The sequence below is a fragment of the Aquarana catesbeiana genome, linkage group LG03 (genome assembly GCF_042186555.1).
Source record: "Aquarana catesbeiana isolate 2022-GZ linkage group LG03, ASM4218655v1, whole genome shotgun sequence".
In the NCBI taxonomy this organism is placed as follows: domain Eukaryota; kingdom Metazoa; phylum Chordata; class Amphibia; order Anura; family Ranidae; genus Aquarana; species Aquarana catesbeiana.
The window spans coordinates 68279598-68301823 of NC_133326.1; the positions used below are offsets into that span (position 1 = coordinate 68279598).

General features: G+C 43.1%; 1 protein-coding gene across 2 annotated transcripts; it reads right to left on the reverse strand.

Annotated features, from left to right (window-relative positions):
* Window positions 1-334: 334 nt before the first annotated feature.
* DUT (deoxyuridine triphosphatase) lies at window positions 335-21754 on the reverse strand. Of its 2 annotated transcripts, none has more exons than XM_073618669.1 (7): window positions 21538-21754; window positions 21062-21209; window positions 17864-17955; window positions 16509-16553; window positions 11165-11239; window positions 3443-3513; window positions 335-587 (listed from the first exon to the last, which is right to left on the reverse strand). In XM_073618669.1, exons 1-7 carry the CDS (start codon window positions 21650-21652, stop codon window positions 531-533), a joined length of 603 nt encoding a protein of 200 aa, XP_073474770.1. In that variant the 5' UTR covers window positions 21653-21754; the 3' UTR covers window positions 335-530. The 2 variants fall into 2 exon arrangements, with proteins under 2 accessions (XP_073474770.1, XP_073474769.1); XM_073618668.1 differs by having other exon boundaries at window positions 21529-21754.
* Between the last annotated feature and the right edge of the window lie 472 nt (window positions 21755-22226).

A 22226-nucleotide genomic window follows, 5' to 3' on the forward strand; every position in this document is an offset into this window, starting at 1 on the left:
AACGTCACAAACGATTATCGATTTGTACCCACTAACTTGCCGAAAAACGAACGAAGTGTCCATACGAACGATTTTTCGTATAGTGTATGGCCAGCATTAGTCTTGACTAAAATGCCATTTTAGTCCCCTCAATTGTTTTAGTTTAAGTCGACTAAAATAGTATTCATTTATTCTACTAAAATGCTTTAGTCGACGAAATTAACACTGTTGGGGAGTCCATGCTAAAAATGTATATTGTAACCAGTAAATTGTATATATAATAAATACAAATAAAAATTAAAGATTGTGTACCCAAGGATAAATTTTGCTTATTAAAAATATTTACGCAAATATATTCCGAAAATCTCTATTTGGCATGAAGTATGGTACATTTGTGTTTGTTGTGTTGTTTAAGGGATTTAAACTGAAAAGAACGTGAGAAAAGACCTTTATTTCCTTAACAATGGGTTATAGAAAAAATACAAAAAAAAAAAAAAAAAAAAAAAAATTATGAATTGACCATATGTACAGCTAATACCATAACAGTAAATTTAGTTTTGACCAGTTGATCCAAAGCCACCAGCACCTCGCTCGGTCACATCCAGAGTCTGTGAAAAATGAAAACAGAATACGAGTTAAGGATTTCCATATCAAAAATGTAAAGCAAACAGGAGGATGCAGTAGGAAAAGCGGCAATGTCTGGGAGTTTTATTCTGTGGTCAACGATGTCACCCCCAGCAGCGTAGTTTCCACCTACAGACACTAGGAATGAAATGGTAGTCACATAATCACTGAATAGGGAAAAAAAAAAAAAAAAAAAAAAAAAAAAAAAAAAAAAAAGGGGGGTGGGGGGTGTTGCAGCCATTTTTCATGGCAATAACTACTAAAGTGTTTGCCTGAACTCCACCCTGTGTTGTTGTGAAATACAGAATTCTAATCTACATTGACTAATATTTCAGTTTTAATACCCTGACCTTCGTGTGACAGGAAGCCCAGCTGGATGTACCATGACTGCCAGTATCCTTGATAAAGTATTCAGACCCCTTGAAATTTGAACTCCATAATTGGTCATGTTAGAACCAATTAAAAAAAAAATGTATTTTAGTGGGATCTTATGTGATAGACCAAACCAAACACAAAGTTGCAAATAATTGTGAAGTGGAAGGAAAATGATAAATGGTTTTCAACATTTTTTTTTTTTTTTTTTTTTTTTTTTTACAAATAGTGGTATGTGAAAAGTATGGTGTGCATTTGTATTCAGGGTGGACGGCCATGTCTTAGCAGGTTTGCAGTTGTGCCATACTCTTTCCATTTTCGGATGATGGATTGAACAGTGCTCCGTGAGATGTGTTCAAAGCTTGGGAGATATATATATATATATATATTTTTTTTTTTTTTTTATAACCTATCCCCACTTTAAACCTCTCCACAACTTTATCCCTGACCTGTCTGGTGTGTTCCTTGGCCTTCAAGATGCTATTTGTTCACTAAGGTTCTCTAACAAACCTCTGAGGGCTTAGTAGAACAGCTGTATTTATACTGAGATTAAATTATAGACTATTTACCAATTAGGTGACTTCTGCAGGCAATTGGTTGCACTAGATTTTAATTAGGGGTATCAGAGTAAGGGGGGGGATGAATACAAATGCACGCCACACTTTTCAGATGTTTGTATATATAAAAAAAAAAAAAAAAAAAAAAAAAAAAAAAAAAAAAAAAAAAAAAAAAAAGCTATTTATCATATTCCTTACATTTCACAATTATGTGCCAATTTGTGTTGGTCTATAACATAAAATCACAATAAAATACATTTACTTATTTGGTTGTAACATGACAAAATGTGGAAAATTTCAATGGGTATGAACACTTTTTCCAAGCCACTGTACTTCATGTGCAATCTACATGGACAGATGCATGCTGCAACACTCAATTTAGAGAGACACACACACAGTTTAAAGTGGTTCTAAATGCATTCTATGCATTAAGGAAACCCCCCCCCCCCCCAATTACTTATTAGAGCCCCATCTGGATCCAGCAATGTGCACTAGAGCAGCGGCCCTCCCGGGTCTTTCTCTCTCCGCATTTGCTTACACAGCAGCGGGGAGCCATTGACTCCTGCTAATCAGAGCCAGTGAGGAGAGAGCAGCGAGGGTGGCCAAGCCACACTGTGTGCGAATGGACAATGTCCATTAACAGGAGCACAGCTGGGGAGCGAGCCTGCTTGAGTGCCCCCATAGCAAGAGGCTTGCTATTGGGCACACTCAGCAGAGAGGTGGGTGTAACCACCAGCAGGAGACCCAAAAAGAAGGATTGGAGCTGCTCTGTGCAAAACCATTGCACAGAGCAGGTAAGTATAACATGTTTGTTTTTTTAGGTTAACCTTTAGAGTGATTTTACAGTGGTCAATTCAACAATCAAAACGCTTTAAAATATATGGCTACACCTATTGGCCTCCACTGTATGGCAAGCAAGTAGAAGTGCACAATTAGGGCACACATTATTATACAGGATTTATATAGCGCCGACAGTTTACGCAGCGCTTTACAACATTAGGGCAGACAGTACAAGTACAATACAATTCAATACAGGAGGAATCAGAGAGCCCTGCTTGTTAGAGCTTACAATCTAGGAGGGAGGGTCAAGTTATACAAAAGGGTAATAGCTGTGGGGGATGAGCTAATGGAGAAAATAGTGCAGTTGTTAGATGGAGGCAGGATAGGCTTCTCTGAAGAGGAAAGTTTTCAGGGATCGCCTAAAAGTGGATAAATTTGGAGACAGTCTGACAGATTGGGGTAGGGAATTCCAGAGGATAGGCGAGGCTCGGTAGAAGTCCTGGAGGCAGATATGGGAGGAGGTGATGAGGGAGCTAGAGAGCAGGAGGTCCTGGGAGGAACGGAGATGGCGATTAGGTTGGTATTTTGAGACTAGGTTAGTAATGTAGCTGGGGGCAGAGTTGTGGATGGCTTTGTAACTTAGTTAGTATTTTGAATTTAATTTGTTACAACATGGAACAACATGGAAACATTTTACCTTCAAACTAACTTGGGAGTGGCATCATTCCCATACTGGTATTTATCTTCTGCCTATTGATGGCCATATGCCAATGATCCATTGTTGCTTCCATAGTCACTTCAGAGAAGCCCAGAAGCAACTCTGAGCCAACAGCGCCCACAAGCAGTGAAGTTATAAAGGGGACATTGCAGAACACAGAAAAAAAAAGATGCAACCCACCCAGAAGCACAGTGGGCAACCCAATAAATCTGTCTGAAATGGATCACATGAAATGCACAGGTTAAATGAGTAAGTCTTCTGATTTTAATGTTGTTGTGGTTTCATAATATCTGAGTAATTCTGTACTTAAAAAAAACAAAAAAAAAAAAAAAACGAAGTGGGGATCTACATACCCAGTTTTTTCACACAATACAAGTCTGCATTTCTTGAAGGGTGAAATAAAGTAACTCACCTTAACCTCCTCCAGCTCAGGGTACAGAATTTGTTCACAGATCAACTGAGCTACTCTATCACCTTTATTAACTAAAAAGGAAAATAAAACAGTTTTAGCCATTAAACTAGGACACTCTACACACAGCATAAAAAGGTCACAAATAAGTAAAACTGAAATATTTATTTGCTCAGATACATTAGTAACATACTGACTAAAAATTATATTGACTTGCTTCAATGTCTTTTCTGAACAGCTATAAAAAGACAATTTCTAAAAATCACTTTTTTGTTAGCAGTGTCCCATTTAATTTCAATAGCAACATGACTTGTATAAATTCACATGGCCAACCTAACTGAACAATTTAATGTTCCTTTAAATATTTTGCTTACTCAACTAACGGCTGCGGTTGCTGGGCATACTGTAGTAACCATCGCTCCATACAATGTACAGCACTGTGTTCCAGCAGTAGGACTCGAACTTCCCGTCTCACTCCTGGGACAAAATAGAGTCAGATTGAGCAATCCTCAGCCACTCATGGGAAGCTTCATATTCTATGAATACACTATGAAATTACGGGATTATCTGCCCACCTCTCTGCCACAGCTAGAGAATATCTAGAATACAAAGCTTCCTGTGAATGGCTGAGCAATGCTCAGCCTGACACCATTTTGTTCTACAACGGGAAGTGTTCATCCCACAGCCAGGACACAGCGATGTATATAGCGGAGGTTGCATACAGTTAATATAACATGCCCAGCATGCGGCTTGTTGGTGGAGTTAACCACTTCTGCCCCGGAAGAATTTACCCCCCTTCCTGAGCACCTCATCGCTTTAACTGATAATGGCGTGCGATATAGGTACAATCGGGCAGATTTTTTTACACAACACAGGCACAATTATAATGGTACAGAGAGGATGGGAGTATTTAATAGCAGTTATGAGAAAAGCAGGAGAGGTGGGGCATGGGCACTAGTACAAACAGAGGGAGGGGGGAGGACACAGGAGAGAAAGCAGGCTGCGGATGACGGAATCACACAAGCTGACCAGTGCCAGGGCTCAGCAGCCATGATTATTATCATGGTCAGTTTGCAGGGGGGAGGGTATAGCCAGGGAGGATCAGCCAGGTATTTCAGATAATACAGGGGTCCAAATGACACAGCACAAGCACCGTGCTGTATAACATGCTTTAAGGGAACATGATCTTTATTTTTTTGGGTTACTAATGCTTTAACATTTAGACAAGACTGAAAGGAAGGTATTTATTGTACATGGGGGTAATTTACATTGTGACCAGGCTGTGTGACATTTGTAGCCTATGCATTATCAGTGAAAATTTGTGGGGGGAAAAAAAAAAAAAAAAAAAAAAATGGTATGCTGCTTATGATGGCATTGGAATGGGGTTGAGATGGTGAGCTGTACAAACATATCTAAATGCAAGAACAAAAATGGAATGTTTTGCAGCTTACTATCCCTTAAATGCAGTGGCGCAATTTCTTTTAAGCAATTTTTTCTTCTTTATTTTCACCTGGTGATTCTGCCAGGAACACACTTTCTGGCCTAGGGCAACAACCTTACTGCATCTAGGAAGAGCAACAGTCAATAGGGAAAAAAGTATGTGTGTCAGGACTTAACACCTCCCCTTCCTTGTAACATGGGGAGGTGTTTTGTAGTCAGATATCAGTTAGTATTGTTCCCAGCTAACTGCAGGAGGACCAGACAAGAATCTTGCTTTTTTTTTTTTTTTTTTTTTTAAATTTCACTTGTCAAACAGATATAACAAAGTCCTTTCACTGGTAGATTTAACAGACCCTAAGGCCCCATACACACTATTAGATTTTCTGCAGATTTTTGTCTCCAGATTTACCAAAACCATGTAGTGCAAGGGCCTGCCTGATTGCAAACAAATTGAAACTCTTAAGGTTTGACCTCATATTATATGGTTTTGGTAAAATTTGAAGATAAAAATCTGCAGAAAATCTAAGTGTGTATGGGGCTTTAAAGAAGCAAATAAGAGGAACTTACAGTTAGAGGTAGAATTTGCCTGTCAAGTTGCCATGATATTTTTGAACTGGGCGATATTCAGAAGCCAGGTAGCCAAAAACAACTTTTCTTCTTGTTCAAGTATTTTATTGTTGGAACAGTACATCGAGAACATTACATTTTGAAATAGATAAATCATAAACAAACAAGAGTCTGTATAAGAGAACAGGAGTATACATGACCTTTAACCACTTGCCGACCAGCCGCTGTCATTTTACTGCGGCAGGTCAGCACCATCCTGACAGCCATCATAGCTATACGTCGGATCGGAATAGCAGGGGCTCACGAGCACGAGCCCACTGCACTGCAGGGGTGCCGATGCTCGTGGCCGGCGGTCTTGATGACCGCCTGCCACGAGCGATCGCGGACATGAGAGGCTGAACACTGAAGTGTTTGTGTAAACACACAAATCCCTGTTCTGTGAGGAGAGACAGATCGTGTGTTCCTAAGCTAGGAACCATGATCTATCATTTTCTCTAGGTCAGTACCCCTCCCCCTACAGTTAGAAACACACACAGGGAACACAGTTAACCCCTTGACCGCCCACTAGTGTTAACCCCTTCCCTGCCAGTGACATTTTTACAGTAATCAGTGCATTTTTATAGCACTGATTGCTGCATATAAGGCAATGGTCCCAAAAATGTGTCAAGTGTCCGCCATAATGTCGCAGTCCCGATAAATTTTGTAGACGCTATAACTTTTGCGCAAATCAATATACGCTTATTGCGATTTTTTATTACCAAAAATATGTAGAATACATATCGGCCTAAACTGAGAAAAGCAAAAAAAAAACAAAAAAAAAAAAAACAAAAAAACACACGTCAGCGTCGCACGACCGCACAATTGTCAGTTAAAGTGACGCAGTGCCGAATCGAAAAAAATGGCCTGGTCATTCAGCAGCTAAATCTTCCAGGGCTGAAGTGGTTTAAGGAAAGAGAACAATATTACTTAGAGTGTTTGTACCTAATAGTGGGCATGTTTCTAGGTCAGTAAAGGACCGTAACAGGGTGTTAACGTAAACAGTAGTGAGTGAATTGATCCTAAAAAGGCATGCACAGTCATTTATTCAGTAGGGTTCCTCTATATAGAGAGTAGCTGGGGTGTAGTGTGGCCTTGTCCCCAGGGTCATGTGCAAAAAAGGGGAGAAGGTCAGTGGGTGGTGATCATCCATCCCACTAGCTTTTTTAACAAAAAGTGGAGGAGAAAGAGGAAAGCTCGCACCTCGTATCATATAGGTCTCAGTATAGTGGGGTCTTATAGGCCCTGTGGTGTGGGACATGTTGGAGGAGCAGGATTATCAAATTAGCCTGAAGAGCAGGGGGGAGGGGAAAAAAAAAAAAAAAAAAAAAAAGGGGGGGGGGGGGGAGACAGATGGAAATGAATGGGAGTGGAAGAGACTTCCCTAGAGAGGATCTCGTTACCCCGTGTCCCCATGTCCAATCTTCTATGGTTAGAAGGGGTACATCAATAATTCTAGGGAAGTATGCAGTAGTCATCTAGGTCTGGGGGTAAGAAGTGGGTGATCCAGGGTCTCCAAAGTTTTTTCGTAATTGGCTACTTTATACAGTATGACTGCCTCAGTTTTGGCATGGATCATTCTATGTTTCATGGCCAATATGCATAATGAAGAGGACTTCAATGCTTTTGCTATGGTTTGTTTAGCTGCTGTTGTGGCAAAGAGTAAGAGTTTAAGCTGACTGAATGTAAAAGCCTGTGGTTTACTATTGAGGAGTGCAACTGCAGGGTCATGTAGCAGGGGTGAATCAAACAAGGTTGATAGGATCCTGAATACCTCTATCCAGAAGGTACAAACTTATAGGGCATTCCCACCATGGGTGCCTGGTGTGTCACAGCCTCGGAAGCAATTTGGGGAGTAACTGGGAAGGAATTTCCCTGGCAGGGACCATCCGGTAAGCAACTTGTAATTGGTCGAGAGTCACAATGTTCGGAGAGGCAGATTTAGTAGCCTGCCAGATTTGTGACCAGTCTGCCGTGTCTAGAGTGAGGTTAAGGTCCCTCTCCAATTTCTCGACATAAGTTGGTGGGGCCGTTGTTGGGTATGCTAGTAGTAGAGCGTATAGGTCTGAGATCACTCCTTGTCTGAGGGTCAGTTTTACTGGCTCTTTAAAAGGTTGTGAAGTTTGGGGTAGTTTGGGTACAGGGTATATTTTGAGTGAAGATGTGCTTGAGTTGGAGGTATCTAAAGAGTTCTGTTGGTGGAAGGTTGTGTTTAGCAAAGCATTGGAAAAGATGTGATGGTTTGTGAAGTAAAGTAGTGGTGGGCTCAGATTAATCCTGCATTGGACCAAGCAGAAAGGGAGGATAGCACAGGCTGGGGCAAAAAATGGGTTGCACAGGAAGGAGAGGAGAGGATTATGAGAGGACTGGAGGCCAAAACTTTTTTTTTTTTTTTTTTTAAAGTCTGTCCCATATGGTTAAGACTGTCTAGTAAGAGGGTTAGTGATGATTCGACGTTGTGGTGGTGCTAGCCACAGAAGGTTAGCCGTGGAAAGAGGGTCGCTATCCACCGATTCGATTGCTACCCATAGGGCCATCTCCTTAGTAGCATGGGAGTTGTGCGGCATAGTAGTATTTCGTGAAGTTAGACACGCCAAGTTCGCCCCAATACAGGCAGTATAGAGTGGGTTTGGGCAGACGAGGTTCAATTTTATTCCAGATGCAATTTAAAGCGGAGCGGCACCGAAAAAAAAATTTTTAAAAGTCAGCAGCTACAAATACTGCAGCTGCTGACTTTTAAAACATGGACACTTACCTGTCCAGGGCGCCCGCGATGTCGGCACCCGAGGCCGAAGCGTCTCTCCGTCCTCGGGTGCTGCCGCCTCCATCTTCGGTAAGGGAATCAGGAAGTGAAGCCGTGCGGCTTCACTTCCCGGTTCCCTACTGCGCATGCACGAGTCGCGCAGCGCAATACGAATGGTCCCTGCTGCCTCTGGGACCCGTGTGTTTCCCAGCAGGCAGCGGGGGGGGGGGGGGGGGGGGGGGGGAGGAACAGGATGTGGCGTAAATACCCGCAGATTCTGCGGCTATCTACGCCGGAAGTGGGTACAGATACCTGTAATATACAGGTATCTGTACCCCCCTCCCCCCTGAAAGGTGCCAACTGTGTCACCGGAGGGGGGGAGGAATCTAATGAGTGGAAGTTCCACTTTTGGGTGGAACTCCACTTTAAAGTTCTGCATTGGAGAATGCGCAAGTAAAAGGATGGGACTTGTATGGGTAATAGCCTGAAGAGGTAGAGAATTTTGAGAAGTATCGACATTTTAACTACCGTAATTGTACACATCCATGCCAGAGGTAAGGTAGCCAACGTGGACACGATTGTTAAGGTGGGACAGCATGGAAGGGTAGTTGGCAGCATAAAGGTCAGCTGGGTTAGCCATAAACTTAATACCTAGGTATGTGATGTGGGATGCTGCCCAGGGGGAACGGAAGAATTTCCCTTAGTTTGGCTTGTTGCCTGGGTGGTAAAGAGATATTTAAGGCAGTCGATTTTTGGGGGATTAGTGATAAGTTCTGAAACGTTACCAAAATCGGGATGGGGTCTACAGCAAGTTTGGGGAGATTAAGGGTGAAGGAGTGGCGAGAGAGGACAGCCCTGTCGAGTACCTCGTTCTATGGGGAGGAGCTCAGAGCGGAATCCCAAATAGCTCACGAAGGCTTTCAGGTTTGGATACAGGGCAGCAACCCATTGTAGAAAGTGGGAGCCAAATCCAAAGTTGAAGGACAAAAGTGAGGTATGACCAGGACAGGGTGTTGAGCGCCTTTCGAATTTCTAGGGAGATGAAGCATGATGGTATACGCCGGGTGCGGGCCACGTGAGCCAGAAGTGTGGCTCTTCTGATAATGTCCGCTGCTTGGCGAGAGGGAATGCATCCCTTTTGGCCTTTGTGACAGAACTTTGGCTAAAAGTTTTATATCCAGATTGAGTATTGAGATTGGCCTATAGTTGGACCAGGTGGTATCATCCGTGTTAGGTTTGGGTATCATCGAGATCGATGCTGTGAGGGTTGCTCTACGAAAGTAATGGCCTTGAAGTAGAGGGGGGTGAGAAACTCTGTAAACTTTTTTTTATAATAAGTTGTTGAAAAGCCATCAGTGTGGTTTCAGTGATTTTAGGACCTGTTGGATTTGTTCGGTTGCAATGGGTTTCTTTAGTTCTCTTGTGTTTCTTTGCGAGAGAGAGAAAGTGTAGGGAGGCAGATAGTAGCAAGAAGGTTATCTATGTGAGATTAGTCAGAGGTGTGAGGGTTTTTGTACAGTTCAGAAAGTCGCCTGTAAAATTCTTGTACGATCTTTAGAGGATTGCTGGAGTATATACCTTTGGTCAAGTTTAATCGCACCGGTTTAGTCAGCTTTACGGAGCGCTAATGCAATGGGAGTAATAGGTGTATTGTTGCTTAGCTGGGTTCTGTTCTGGCCAAGAATCAGGAAGGGAGTGCTGGTTTAAGAGCTGTTTATAGGTGATGCGGTGAGCGGTGGATGGGGACTTATCCAAGAGTGGGTAGATGACCTGGCTGGAGTCTCCACATATTAACAGAGTACCTTGTGTATGTGAGGCTACAACTAATAAGTGGGAGAGAAATGACAGGGGTTTCTTATTAGGAGCATAGTATGACTATTGTGGCTTCGCTGTCTAATAGTAGGCCCACGACTAAGACAGCGACCTTCTGGGTCTCTGCCAGTAATGTGAATGGAGTAGTACGATGAAATGCCACCAGATCGTGGGGCTAGGGATCTATGAATTTTGTCCGTCTCTAACCGTTCGATAGGGATGGAAGGAGCTAGCTCCTTAAAGAGTGCAGTGATGGTGGATTGAAGATTTACAATGTTTTAAGGGATCCCCCTAAACGCAAACATTCGATTTTCTCGCTCTGTTTTCAAAGACCTCCAGGCGAGCCTGGAGGGTTATGTTCTTCTCACTGAGGGTCTCCATGTCCTCTGCATAGTTGTGTGAGAATGTCTAGGTCCTTCACTGTGTTCCAGGACTGTGGTTCGCCTGCCCACCTCACGGATTTCACGGGTCACCTTTCAGTTATTGTGCGAGGTATTCTTGAGAGCTCTGGTGAGCATTCTTTGTATCTGGGTCAGTAGGTCTGGCTGTGTTCCGTTATGATGCAGGGCTATGGGAGTCAAATCATTAATTGTCAGACTCACTGCAGCTGCTGGGAGCCTTGTCCCTTTCGGTGAGTACAGCATGTGCTGTGTGACTGACCTGAAGGTATGCAGCTGCACCATCTTAGGAGGAGCCCGCGCTTCTTCGATGGATTTAGGCTTAGTTTTCCATCTGGCCCTGTTGAAGACCATGGCAGTACTGTCCGGTGGGTCTAGGGCAGTGATGGCGAAATCTTGGCACCCCAGATGTTCTGGAACTACATTTCCCATGATGCTCATGCACTTTGCAGTGTAGTTGAGCATCATGGAAAATGTAGTTCCAAAACATCTAGCGTGCCAAGGTTCGCCATCACTGGTCTAGGGAGTGTGTGGACGCTGCCGTGCGGATCGCGGGCGTCAGTAAATCGGCTATTCGCGGCTGTTTTAGTCCCGGTAGATGCAGAGCACTAGTCAGACACTTCTGCCTCAAGTGGCTCCGCAGCCAAAAAAATTTTTTAATAGAAGATTTTGGTCTGTAAGTCTTGCATTAGTATGCAATACTAAATAAGGTTATATAAAACTACATACCTTGAAAGGGTTCGTTGGCAAAATTAAACAATACCACACCAACATTTCCTCTGTAGTCTTCATCAATAACTCCAGCTAAATGTAAAAGGGAACATAAGGAGTTAAATTAAAATGTGGCATGCACTAGGATGAATAATGAAAGAAAATGCATCACTAAGAAACACACCCAGAGTAAAATATAATCTCCTTGGAGGAAAAAAGTGCTCCTCACAACAGGAGACCCAGACATTTATGCTGAATTGCCTTTGCGATGCAGAATGACATTTCACATTGTGTAATATGGGTGGAAAGCCTGTTGCAGCCATCAGTGGAAAAAAGTCACATTGGTGCTGGCAGGTTAATTTGATGGCCCTTAGAAGCAAGCTCCTTCTGTGTCAGTCTCTTGGCTCTAAAAGCTGCCTACGCCTTCCAGCTGTGGAAGAGCACAATGTTGTATTGTGCTTATTTCTATAGAGTATTCAAAATCTTTGGAAAACAATATTTCAAGACTAAAAAAAAAGGGACCACCACAATATACAGCACATGCATGATACAAAATAAGAGGCAAAGAATTTGTTTGCATTTTATTTCATGAGCTCGGCTGTTCCCTGATATTAGAAAAGTAAAGAAGGGGCACACTTTCTAGCCACCAATTACTTGTCAAAAACCTTTTCAAAAGGTTTCGTTTTTTGCATTGTTAGTGTACTGCAGTTTGCATAGTCCTAAAGGCTCGCTCAATTTAACAGAAGAGCCAGCCCAGTTCTCCAAAGGGACGCCGACAATGGGCAAACTGGCATAGTGACTCATTACATGGCAGCAGAGCCATACAGTCACAGGCTCTGCATAAATTAGGAAACTGGTCATTATGACTAAAGTACAGGCTGGCATCCCAGTTGGCAGGATTTTTTTCTCTGTATGTATTGGTCCTGCACACAAGAAATGCGTAAACCAATTATTTAAATCTAAGCTCCAGGCAAACAGCTTGAAGACGTGAAGGATGAAGAGATGAAATACAAGGAGCAGACAAAAAAATTCACATGCAAACACCAGTATAATAGGGGAAACACAAGTCCACCTTTAGTAAACACATGCACTGATAAATCCCCCTGGCGCCTGCCATGTTAACCACTTGCCGACTGGCTCACGGCGATATACATTGGCAAAATGGCACCACTGGGTGAACCGGCTTCCCTGTACAGCGGCACCTTTAAGGGCCGTAGCAGGCGCCCGCCCGCTGTGCACAGTCGGCGGGCGTGAGAGCCAGAACTGGGATCTGTGTGTGTAAACACACAAATCCCGGTTCTGACAGGGGAGGAGAGACAGGATCGTCTGTTCCTACTAAGTAGGCACAACGGTCTGGCTCCTCCACTAGTCAGTCCTATAACCTCACAGTTAGAAACGGTTAACCCCTTGATTGCCCCCTAGTGTTAACCCCTTCCCTGCCAGTGACATTTACACTGTAATCAGTGCATTTTTATAGCTCTGATCGCTGTATAAATGTCATGGTCCAAAAAAAAAAAAGTGTCAAAAGTGTCCTATAACCCTTTCATGACTAAGCCTATTTTTGAAATTTGGTGTTTACAAGTTAAAATCCGTATTTTTTGCTAGAAAATTACTTAGAGTTCCCAAACAATATATATATTTTTTTAGCAGAGAATCTAGAGAATAAAATGGCGATTGGCAATATTTTTTATCACACGGTATTTGTGCAGCGGTGTTTTAAACGCAAATTTTTGGAAAAGGGTCACTTTCATGAATTTTAAAAAATCCAAACAGTAAAGTTACCCCAATTTTTTTGTATAATGTGAAAGATGATGTTCCCCCGAGTAAATAGATACCAAACATGTCACCCTTTATAATTGCACGCACTCGTGGAATGGCGACAAACTACAGTACCTATGAATTTCCATAGGCGACGCTTTAAAATTTTTTTACGGTTACCAGGTTTGAGTTACAGAGGAGGTCTAGGGCTAGAATTATTGCTCTCGCTCTGACGATCGCGGCGATACCTCACATGTGTCATTTGAACACCGTTTACATATGCAGGCGCGACTTCCGTATGCGTTTTCTTCGCTGCGCGAGCTCGCGGGGACAGGGGCACTTTAAAAAAAATTTTTTTTTTTTTTTAATTATTTTATTTATTTTTTTACTTTATAAATTGTGTTTAAAAAAAAATTTTTTTTTTTTACTTTTATTGCTGTCACAAGGAATGTAAACATCCCTTGTGACAGTAATAGGTGGTGACAGGTACTCTTTATGGAGGGATCGGGGGGTCTAAAAGACCCCCGATCCCTCCTCTGCACCTCAAAGTATTCAGATCGCCGAAAACGGCGATTCTGAATACTGTGTACTTTTTTAAATTCGGCGCCATTGGCAGCCGAGTAAACGGGAAGTGACGTCATGACGTCGCTTCCGCATTTACAATGAGAAGGCTGGAACGAAGCCGCCCACAGCTTCGTTCCTGCCCGCCCCCAGCCGCCGAAGGCAGACGATTAGACACCGGGCCTCCCGATCGCACGGGAGGCCCGGTAACAGCGGCGGGAGGGGGGGGGGGGGGGGGGGGGGACGGACGGACGTCCCCTCCCGCTCCTCCGTTATAACAACCGAGCGGCTTTTAGCCGCATCGGTTGTTATACTCAGGTAGCCGATCGCCCACTGTAAACAACAGTACCGGGATGATGCCTGCAGCTGCGGGCATCATCCCGGTATAACCCTGGAAAGCCGAGTACGCATATCTGCGTATGGTCGGCGGGAAGGGGTTAAACCGCAAGGTGACCAAATAGCACCAAAAGAAAGCTCTATTTGTGTTTTTTTTTACCTTATTGCTCTCTGCATGAGGGAAAAAAAGTGTAAGCAATTTTTTTTTTTTTACTTTAATGCATTCCCTATGAAAAAAAAAACAAAACAAAAAAAAAAACAACAATTTTGCTTTAAAAAAAAAAAAAAAAAAAAAAAAGTTTAAATGAGCAAACAGGCAGGATTTTTTAAATGCAGAACAGACATTCTATGTCATCTGCATTAAAGTTACTTACCTGTCTGTCTGCCCCTGTACAGAGAGCTGCTCATGCACATCACATTGTAAAAATGTTGCAATGCCATACTGACAACTTCCACGCATGTGCAGGAGTGACAGCATCTCAACTTGGGCAATCAATACATGGAAACCGTCCAACTGAAGATATCAGTGGCCGGTGGGGAGTTCCAAGAGGCCACATCACTGGACTGAAAGGGAGCAAAGTTCTGCTCTAAGGCAAGACATCACTGGAGAAGAATAGCGACTGAAAACCATAACTGTCAGTTATTCTAAATGTTGGCTTTATGAAGCTCTCTGTGGACAGTTTTTGTGGAACGGTCTTCAAGGTGGACATTTGTTTTTTTGGTACTTTTGCTGCAGGAGTGCTGTCTTCAAGCTTATTTGTGTTTGTCAGTCCCTGTCGTTTAATTATATTTTTCAGCCAATGAAGTATTGTTATGCTTTGTGTATGCAGCAATGGCCATGGAGACCTTGAATAAAAATGTGGCTGTTATGGTCAGACACACCACCCAAACACACTTTCAAGTTAAATAATTTGTGAGCAGATATATATAAATTTTTTTTTTTTTTATTGAAGAAATATAGCATGTTTCTTCAGCAAATAAATTGCCTGCTTTTTAAGGCAAGACACAGCTGGGTCCACAGTGGAGACGGACCATGCTGAACAAATTCCTCACTAAGTGATTGCAGACAGCATGTGCTTAGGGGGGGGGGGGGGCATAAACAGACAATCAGGGCGTTTAAACTGTTTGTACTGGAAGTCCTATAACACCCATGTCCAGCAGAAGCGACAGACTGATCTTCAACTTTTAAATTGCTGGATGCTTCATTATAGTGTTAAAAGTAATAGCAGTGAACTGTGACTCCTCAGGAAAAAGCTTATTGGTCAAAGGCTTGAGCGACTCAAAAACCAAAGACGTGTGGCTCATTGCTTAAAAATTGCCAAGGCCATCTGTTGGAACACACTTGCTGCCTCCACAATTAGAGTCTCAAATCAAAAACGGGTAAAGGTCCCAGCCTTACTCAATGAAACCAAAGAGGACTGATAAGTGAAAGGACTCAAAATAAAAGTGCAGCATTACTCCAGACTACAGAGGTCACTACTAGTGCAAGCTGTTCCCAACCAATAAGTGGAAAGACTGCGGGGGGGGGGGGGGGGGGGGGGGGGAGTACCTGGTGCTGGAGCCAGCCGTCAATGAAGCAGCTGGGTGGATCCTGACAAGAACTGGCAGGATCCTTCGATGGTGGGGCAGCTCTGACACGTCAGCTGACAGTGGGCAACAGCCTGCTATAAGCTGACTCTGGATCACAGGAGAGAAAGTATGTGCACTCCTGTGACCCACAAGAGAAGTATGCCCAAAAAAGCTTTGGCTACACTTCTCTTAAGTACCAACCCGGACAGATGATAGCAAGTAAAGCTCTTCACGACTCAACGTTCAAGTTGCTGAATGTGAGCATAGTCACTGTAGGTTCTACTGTACATGGATCTTTGTTTAGGAAGAGCAGCAAGGAGATGGTTCCTTAATGCTGTGTGGCCGGAAGTGTGCAAGCAGGACACTTCACTCAGCAGGATGAAAGCGCTCTGTACCACGATGTTAACCCCTGCCATGACAAAGCCAGAAGGAATGGGGAATAATGGAGGCTAGTGATGAATGGAAAAAAAAAAAAAAAAAAAAAAAAAAAAAAAAAAAAAAAAAGGGGGGGGAGTTGCTTTTGCCAAGCTTGAATAGCCTACTCAGTCTTCAGAGGCAAGGCCCAGCTCTGAACCTGGAAGGCACTCCACAGCTAACCTAACCAGAACTGAGTCTGGAAAGCACACACAGAGCCCACTGCCCCAGAGTCAGACTCATCAAGCATCTCCCCCAGTCATTGTAGATGAATCTTGACTGAAGCGGGGGGGGGGGGGGGGGAGTAATCATAAATAATCAAAAAGGTTAGTCTTTAAAACAGCACAGCCGAAGAAAAGACATCCATCCACATAGAACACCAGCAAAAAAACTGAGGCACTCTGGTAATAGGTGTTATAACTGAAGTTCTTTTGTTTGCCAGTGTCGGATTCTCCTGTAAGGTGGCAGTATAACCCAAAAGTGTAAGGCTTCCTGTGTCCTCAATGAACAAGACTCAACTTCTAAGGGTAACACAGTTAGACCAAAAAAAAAAACAAAAAAACTTTAAATTGATGACTATGGTATCTTCCAATCAGATCTAAATGCAGCTTCCTTCTTGTGCTCAGCACTAACTAGAGAACAAGGTCTGCTTACTTCACTGAAAAAACAGATTTCAAACAATTGCAATGTTAGATTCTACGTTTATTAACTTAAAAGTACATACCTCCAACATCAATGAAGTGCTTGGCAGCTAAACCAGATCGTGGCGCTAAGTTGGGAGAAAAAAAAAAAAAAACACAACTGCTTAAAGCAAATCTCACAGCATATATGGCTTGCGTTTAATTTACATGAAACAATGAGAAATATGAGAACTGACGTACCTTTACACAAAAAACAAAGGGAAGTGAAATCTCAAGAATTGTTTTACCAAATAAGGACCTTTTGAAGTTTACCATGGCAGAGATTACACATACAGAGAGAGAGAGAGCGCGAGAGAGAGAGAGAGAAAGAGGGGGGAAAAAAAAAAAAAAAAAAAAAAAAGGATTTTGTACAATAAATGTATCCAAATATAGCATTACTGAGTCATTGCGGAAATTCTCACATCTGTGGGTACAAGCAGAAGTTATGAGCAGTGGCGGTGCGTCCATAAAGGGCGCAGGAGTGCCGCCCTCTCTCCTACCATAGACAGATTCATGCATTGCATGAATCTATCTATGGTTGCCGCTGCCGCCCCCTATTCAGGTGTCCGGCCCCTTGTTGGGCGCCGGCACCTGAATTACAATAGTGGGGTTTTTTGGAAGCGCCCGATTAGAGCCGTGGGCTCCAATAGGCATTCTGATTAGAGCCATAGGCTCTAATAGGCTTCCAAAATGGTAGACAGCGGGCGCAATGCTGTGCGTTCGCTGTTTACTCAGTGTTGTGCTAGGAAAGCGAATAAATTGCTTTCCTAACACTGACCCGCCTCTCAGCCAATCAGGTGCTCTGGTCTGGTTACCTGTCACCTGATTGGACGCCTGATAGAGAGGACCAGAGACATCGAGGTGTGTGGACGCCACTGTGACCTGCTGCGAGACAGGCAAGTCCCGACCTCCGGGCGATGCACACTGGCTGCGCTTGATGGGTTTTTTTTTCAGTTTGTTTGCGCCCCCCAAAAATTTTGAGCACCAGCCGCCACTGGTTATGAGCCATGCCTCTCTGGAAGAAATAGCATTGGAGGTTTCTAAAATCACAAAAGGGTTATAATATGTGATCGTTTTAGCTGAAGAGTGTTTATGAAACCTGCCTGCTCAATAGACTGACTGCACCATCACTCTGCCAAGATCTTTCACATGCTTTCCTCCTTATATAAGCCAAAGCACTTTCTTATCAGCCCTCAGTAGCAAAACCACAAGCATTTTACAGTTTTAATGCAGTGTGAATCTATATAACCTACTGCTTGTCTGGATATCTGCTGTGTAGGGGGTTAAAGGGCTTATAAAGATATTTTAGGCATTGCAGCACTGTAAAAAACTTTTAAATTGAGTATAACTGGCTTATTTTAGCTGAGAACGTCACTTTACATATTATCCACCGACTCACCAACTCGTCCATAGCATCCTCTTGGAACACAGATCTGGATGTCGGTTTTCACAATAGCTTTGTCACGTGGAGGAATTGTATATTCATAAGCACTACAGTATGGAGAGAACAAATAATGTGAGTAACCTGGACAACATTTAATCACTTAAGTTTTATATTGTCCAATATTTCACAGAATTTTAAGCTCTTTATCCCTTTCCTGTAGACAGTTATGTGGCCTCACTGAAGTGGGCATTTACCCGTGAGGCTGCATATCACGCCTGTCAGCAGAGACCAGGCTCTCGATCATTAGTACAGGACCCTGATCACTGTAATAGCCTCTGATCGACCATTACAGTGATCAGTCACTGCGCAGGCCGCCCTCGTGTTTACTTCCTCTTCTGAATGGAGAGAAAGATACATTGTATCTTTCTCTCTTTGCAGCAGATGAAGATGTAAATAAAGTGTGTAAAAAACAAAAAAACAAAATAAATTAAAAAGCTAAATCAAGGTTTGATCAAGGTCAGCGTTCGGGTATACTTTGTGAAGCATTTTTGTTTTTAAAAGAGCATTTTTTTAAATTAGTATCAATGTCAGGTAGTGTCAGTTTTAGGAAGGATAAAAAAATAAGCACTATTGTTTTTGGGCCTCACTATGGATACTAGCGATGCACCGAAATAACAATTCTGGACCGAAATGGACAGTTATATATCTATATCATAATTGTATATTCGACTTAATACTAATACTTTAGTTTAAGGGCTTTTGCGTTAAAAAAAAAAAAAAAAAAAACCTCATGCAAGAAAAATGCATCTACACACTGGTCTGTTGCGGTCCTGTTGGGGTTTTAAAAATCCCGCTTCCTGCATTTTTGGTCAGTTACAAATCGCACCCCCTCATTCAAATGCATTGAAAAAGTGGCAAAAATGCATCAAAAATGCACCTGTGTTGTATTTTTGAAGCAGCTTTGGAGTTACATGACCTATGGAAAAATGCATCGTAAATGGAGTAAAATTGCACACTTTTTGTATGGTTAAAATGATAATTTTCGGCAGCCGATATATCAGTGCATCCCTAACGGGTACAGGAGAATATTATATGGGCTGTTCTTTGGTGGTAAGTTTTGGTAGTAGCAAGAAACAACACAAAATTAAAACAAAGTGTGTTTATTGGGCCAGTTTTCTTTTGATAAATTATTTGATAAAATAAAAATCAGGAAATATTTACCACTAAATTAAAGCCTAATCTGAAGAAAAAAAAAAAAAAAAAGGAGGGTGGGGGGGAAGAAAAGCCAAACAAGGTTTAACCCTTTCATGACTAAGCCTATTTTTGAAATTTGGTGTTTACAAGTTAAAATCCGTATTTTTTGCTAGAAAATTAGAGTTCCCAAACATTATATATATTTTTTTAGCAGAGAATCTAGAGAATAAAATGGCGATTGTTGCAATATTTATCACACGGTATTTGTGCAGCGGTGTTTTAAACGCAAATTTTTGGAAAAGGGACACTTTCATGAATTTTAAAAAATCCAAACAGTAAAGTTACCCCAATTTTTTTGTATAATGTGAAAGATGATGTTACGCCGAGTAAATAGATACCAAACATGTCACCCTTTATAATTGCACGCACTCGTGGAATGGCGACAAATTACGGTACCTATGAATTTCCATAGGCGACGCTTTCAAATTTTTTTACGGTTACCAGGTTTGAGTTAGAGGAGGTCTAGGGCTAGAATTATTGCTCTCGCTCTGACGATCGCGGCGATACCTCACATGTGTGATTTGAACACCGTTTACATATGCGTGCGCGACTTCCGTATGCGTTTTCTTCACTGCGCGAGCTTGCGGGGACAGGGGCACTTTAAAAAAATATTTTTTTTTTTTTATTTTATTTATTTTTTTACTTTATAAATCGTGTTTTAAAAAAAAATTTTTTTTTTTTACTTTTATTGCTGTCACAAGGAATGTAAACATCCCTTGTGACAGTAATAGGTGGTGACAGGTACTCTTTATGGAGGGATGGGGGGTCTAAAAGACCCCCCATCCCTCCTTTACACTTCAAAGTATTCAGATCGCCGAAAACGGCGATTCTGAATACTGTGTACTTTTTTTAAAATTCATGACGTCGCTTCCGCGTTTACAACGAGAAGGCTGGAACGAAGCCGCCCACAGCTTCATTCCAGCCCGCCCCCAGCCGCCGAAGGCAGACAATCAGACACCGGGCCTCCCAATCGCACGGGAGGCCTGGTAACAGCGGCGGGAGGGGGGGGGGGATGTCCCCTCCCACTCCTCCGGTATAACAACCGAGCGGCTTTTAGCCGCATCGGTTGTTATACTTGGGTAGCCGATCGCCCGCTGTAAACAACGGTACCGGGATGATGCCTGCAGCTGCGGGCATCATCCCGGTATAACCCCGGAAAGCCGAGTACGCATATCTGCGTACGGTCGGCGGGAAAGGGATAATCATCCACCTGGATACACGAAGGCTAGGTCCACATGTATGCAGATTGTGATTGACCCATTTTGCACTCTTTTTCCCACTCTGAGCCAGTTCACAACAAAGAAACGCAGTCCGGATGTGTTCCAGATGCTTTTTTTGCATGCGTGTTTATGCCCCCCCCCCCCCCTTTTTTTTTCCTTAACCTTAAATAAGAACATGGGTGTTCCGGTGCATTTTTGGTGCCTTTATGTGCGTTCCCGTGAGTTTGATGCTTTTTACAGCGTTCCAGTACAGTCCTGTGCAGGAAAAAAAATGCAGCATGTTCTATTTTTTAACTGGAACGCACAGGAACTGCAAGCACTGGTGTGAACTATGCCATTGAAAACCACATAACCTACTTTCTATGTGTTTTTGATGCTGAAAAAAATAAAGAAGAAACCGCAATGGACTGCATGTGGTGTGAACTGGCCCTTATAGGAAACTATGACAGTTCTGTTCATGGACTTTACACTCTCTGGCTCTCAAGTCACATCAAAATCTTTTTGTTGGCGAATAGAAAAGTTCTGTTGATGGAGTGTGACTTTGATGTGACTTTGATGTGACTTTACACTCCCTGGCACTCAAGTCACACTCCATGAACAGAACTTTTATACTCTATTAGACAAAAAAGGAAGAGGAGCAACACCTGCACACAAAACAAAATTCTAAAGAATAAAGTAGACTTTATGTAGTGAGAAGAGCCCATATAATGCCATGTCCCTGTATAGAGGTCCCATTTACCTGTACAGGTCGTACCCCGCGGCCTGGGCGGACCCCCTGGTCGGGGTGGTGGCATTCTCTGACAGCTTGGAGAAGCGCAGCACCGGCCGACTCCTGTCACTCACATAGCTGCATTCTTCTTTAGGGCGTTTGGCGGGAGAGGACGGCACTGGAGCGAGCGGCATGGTGGAGAAGAGACACAGTCAACTCTGAGAAGCCCGCCAAAACTAGTCACATGACCCTGACACGCCCCCTACCTTTATAACTAGGCTAGAGAGCGCGGGCTACAACAAAATGGCCGCAGCGAGGACATATCTGATACCCCTATTTTCCAACGTATACCTTACGGCTCTTCTGTTACAAATGTACATGTCAATGCCATAGCAGCTGTAATTTTACATTTCTGAAGTGAAATATTAATCAAGCGGGAAGTTCTCCCCCTCCCCCAAGTCCCAGTGAGCGCTACTAGTTTCTCAGCGGGTACGTACCGTCCATACCTCGCCTAGAAGCCGCCTGGTACGTATACGGGAAGCGCCACCATGCTGCCCTCCGGTATGTGTGACACAGCCGGTCGCGGAGGGCACATAGGACACTCGCCCCCTTGGCCTGCATGACCGTATACCGTGATTAAGCCACGGAGCCGCTCTGACCAATCACAAGCCTCCTATAGGACGGAGGATGTTACAAGAGCACCGCTCACAAGTGTCCCCCCAATCCCTGTGCCCGTCTCCTCAGTTCCTCTCAGATTTGTATGATGTAAATACCTCAATAAACATGTTTTATTTAAAGCTGGAGTTTTGTGTTAGTTGTGTTATAGATGAAAGTTTTGTGATATTTTTTATTTTAATTCGCACTCCCATCCAAATTTTCAGGGCAAGCTTTTACATACACCCCCTCCTTCAAGGTCCAAGCGGGTACAGACCAAAAACTTGTTCTGTAAAATTGGATGTTAGTACAAATTTTAAAAAAAGTATCACACACCATGCTCAATTGTTTTTGTTACAAGTGCGCTAATATGGCTATAATTACAGAGCCCGCCAGGAAGTCGGCACTGCGGAGCGCTAATCACAAGCAGTGACACATTGTCCCGATGCGGCTGCAGAGAAATGTCTCACTGCCTGTGATTAGCGCTGTGCAGTGCCGACTTCCTGGCGGACTCCGCACGTGCGGCTTGCGAACACGCCTG

What these genes read in the sequence shown, in the direction of transcription:
- DUT (XM_073618668.1), bottom strand. Translation starts at nt 21,652, where the DNA reads ATGCAGGCCAAGGGGGCGAGTGTCCTATGTGCCCTCCGCGACCGGCTG. An exon ending in TTCTAGGCGAGGTATGGACG is followed by an intron (nt 21,210 to 21,528) that starts GTACGTACCCGC and finishes CGCTCGCTCCAG; the next exon opens with TGCCGTCCTCTCCCGCCAAA. An exon ending in AGGATGCTATGGACGAGTTG is followed by an intron (nt 16,554 to 17,863) that starts GTGAGTCGGTGG and finishes CTCCCAACTTAG; the next exon opens with CGCCACGATCTGGTTTAGCT.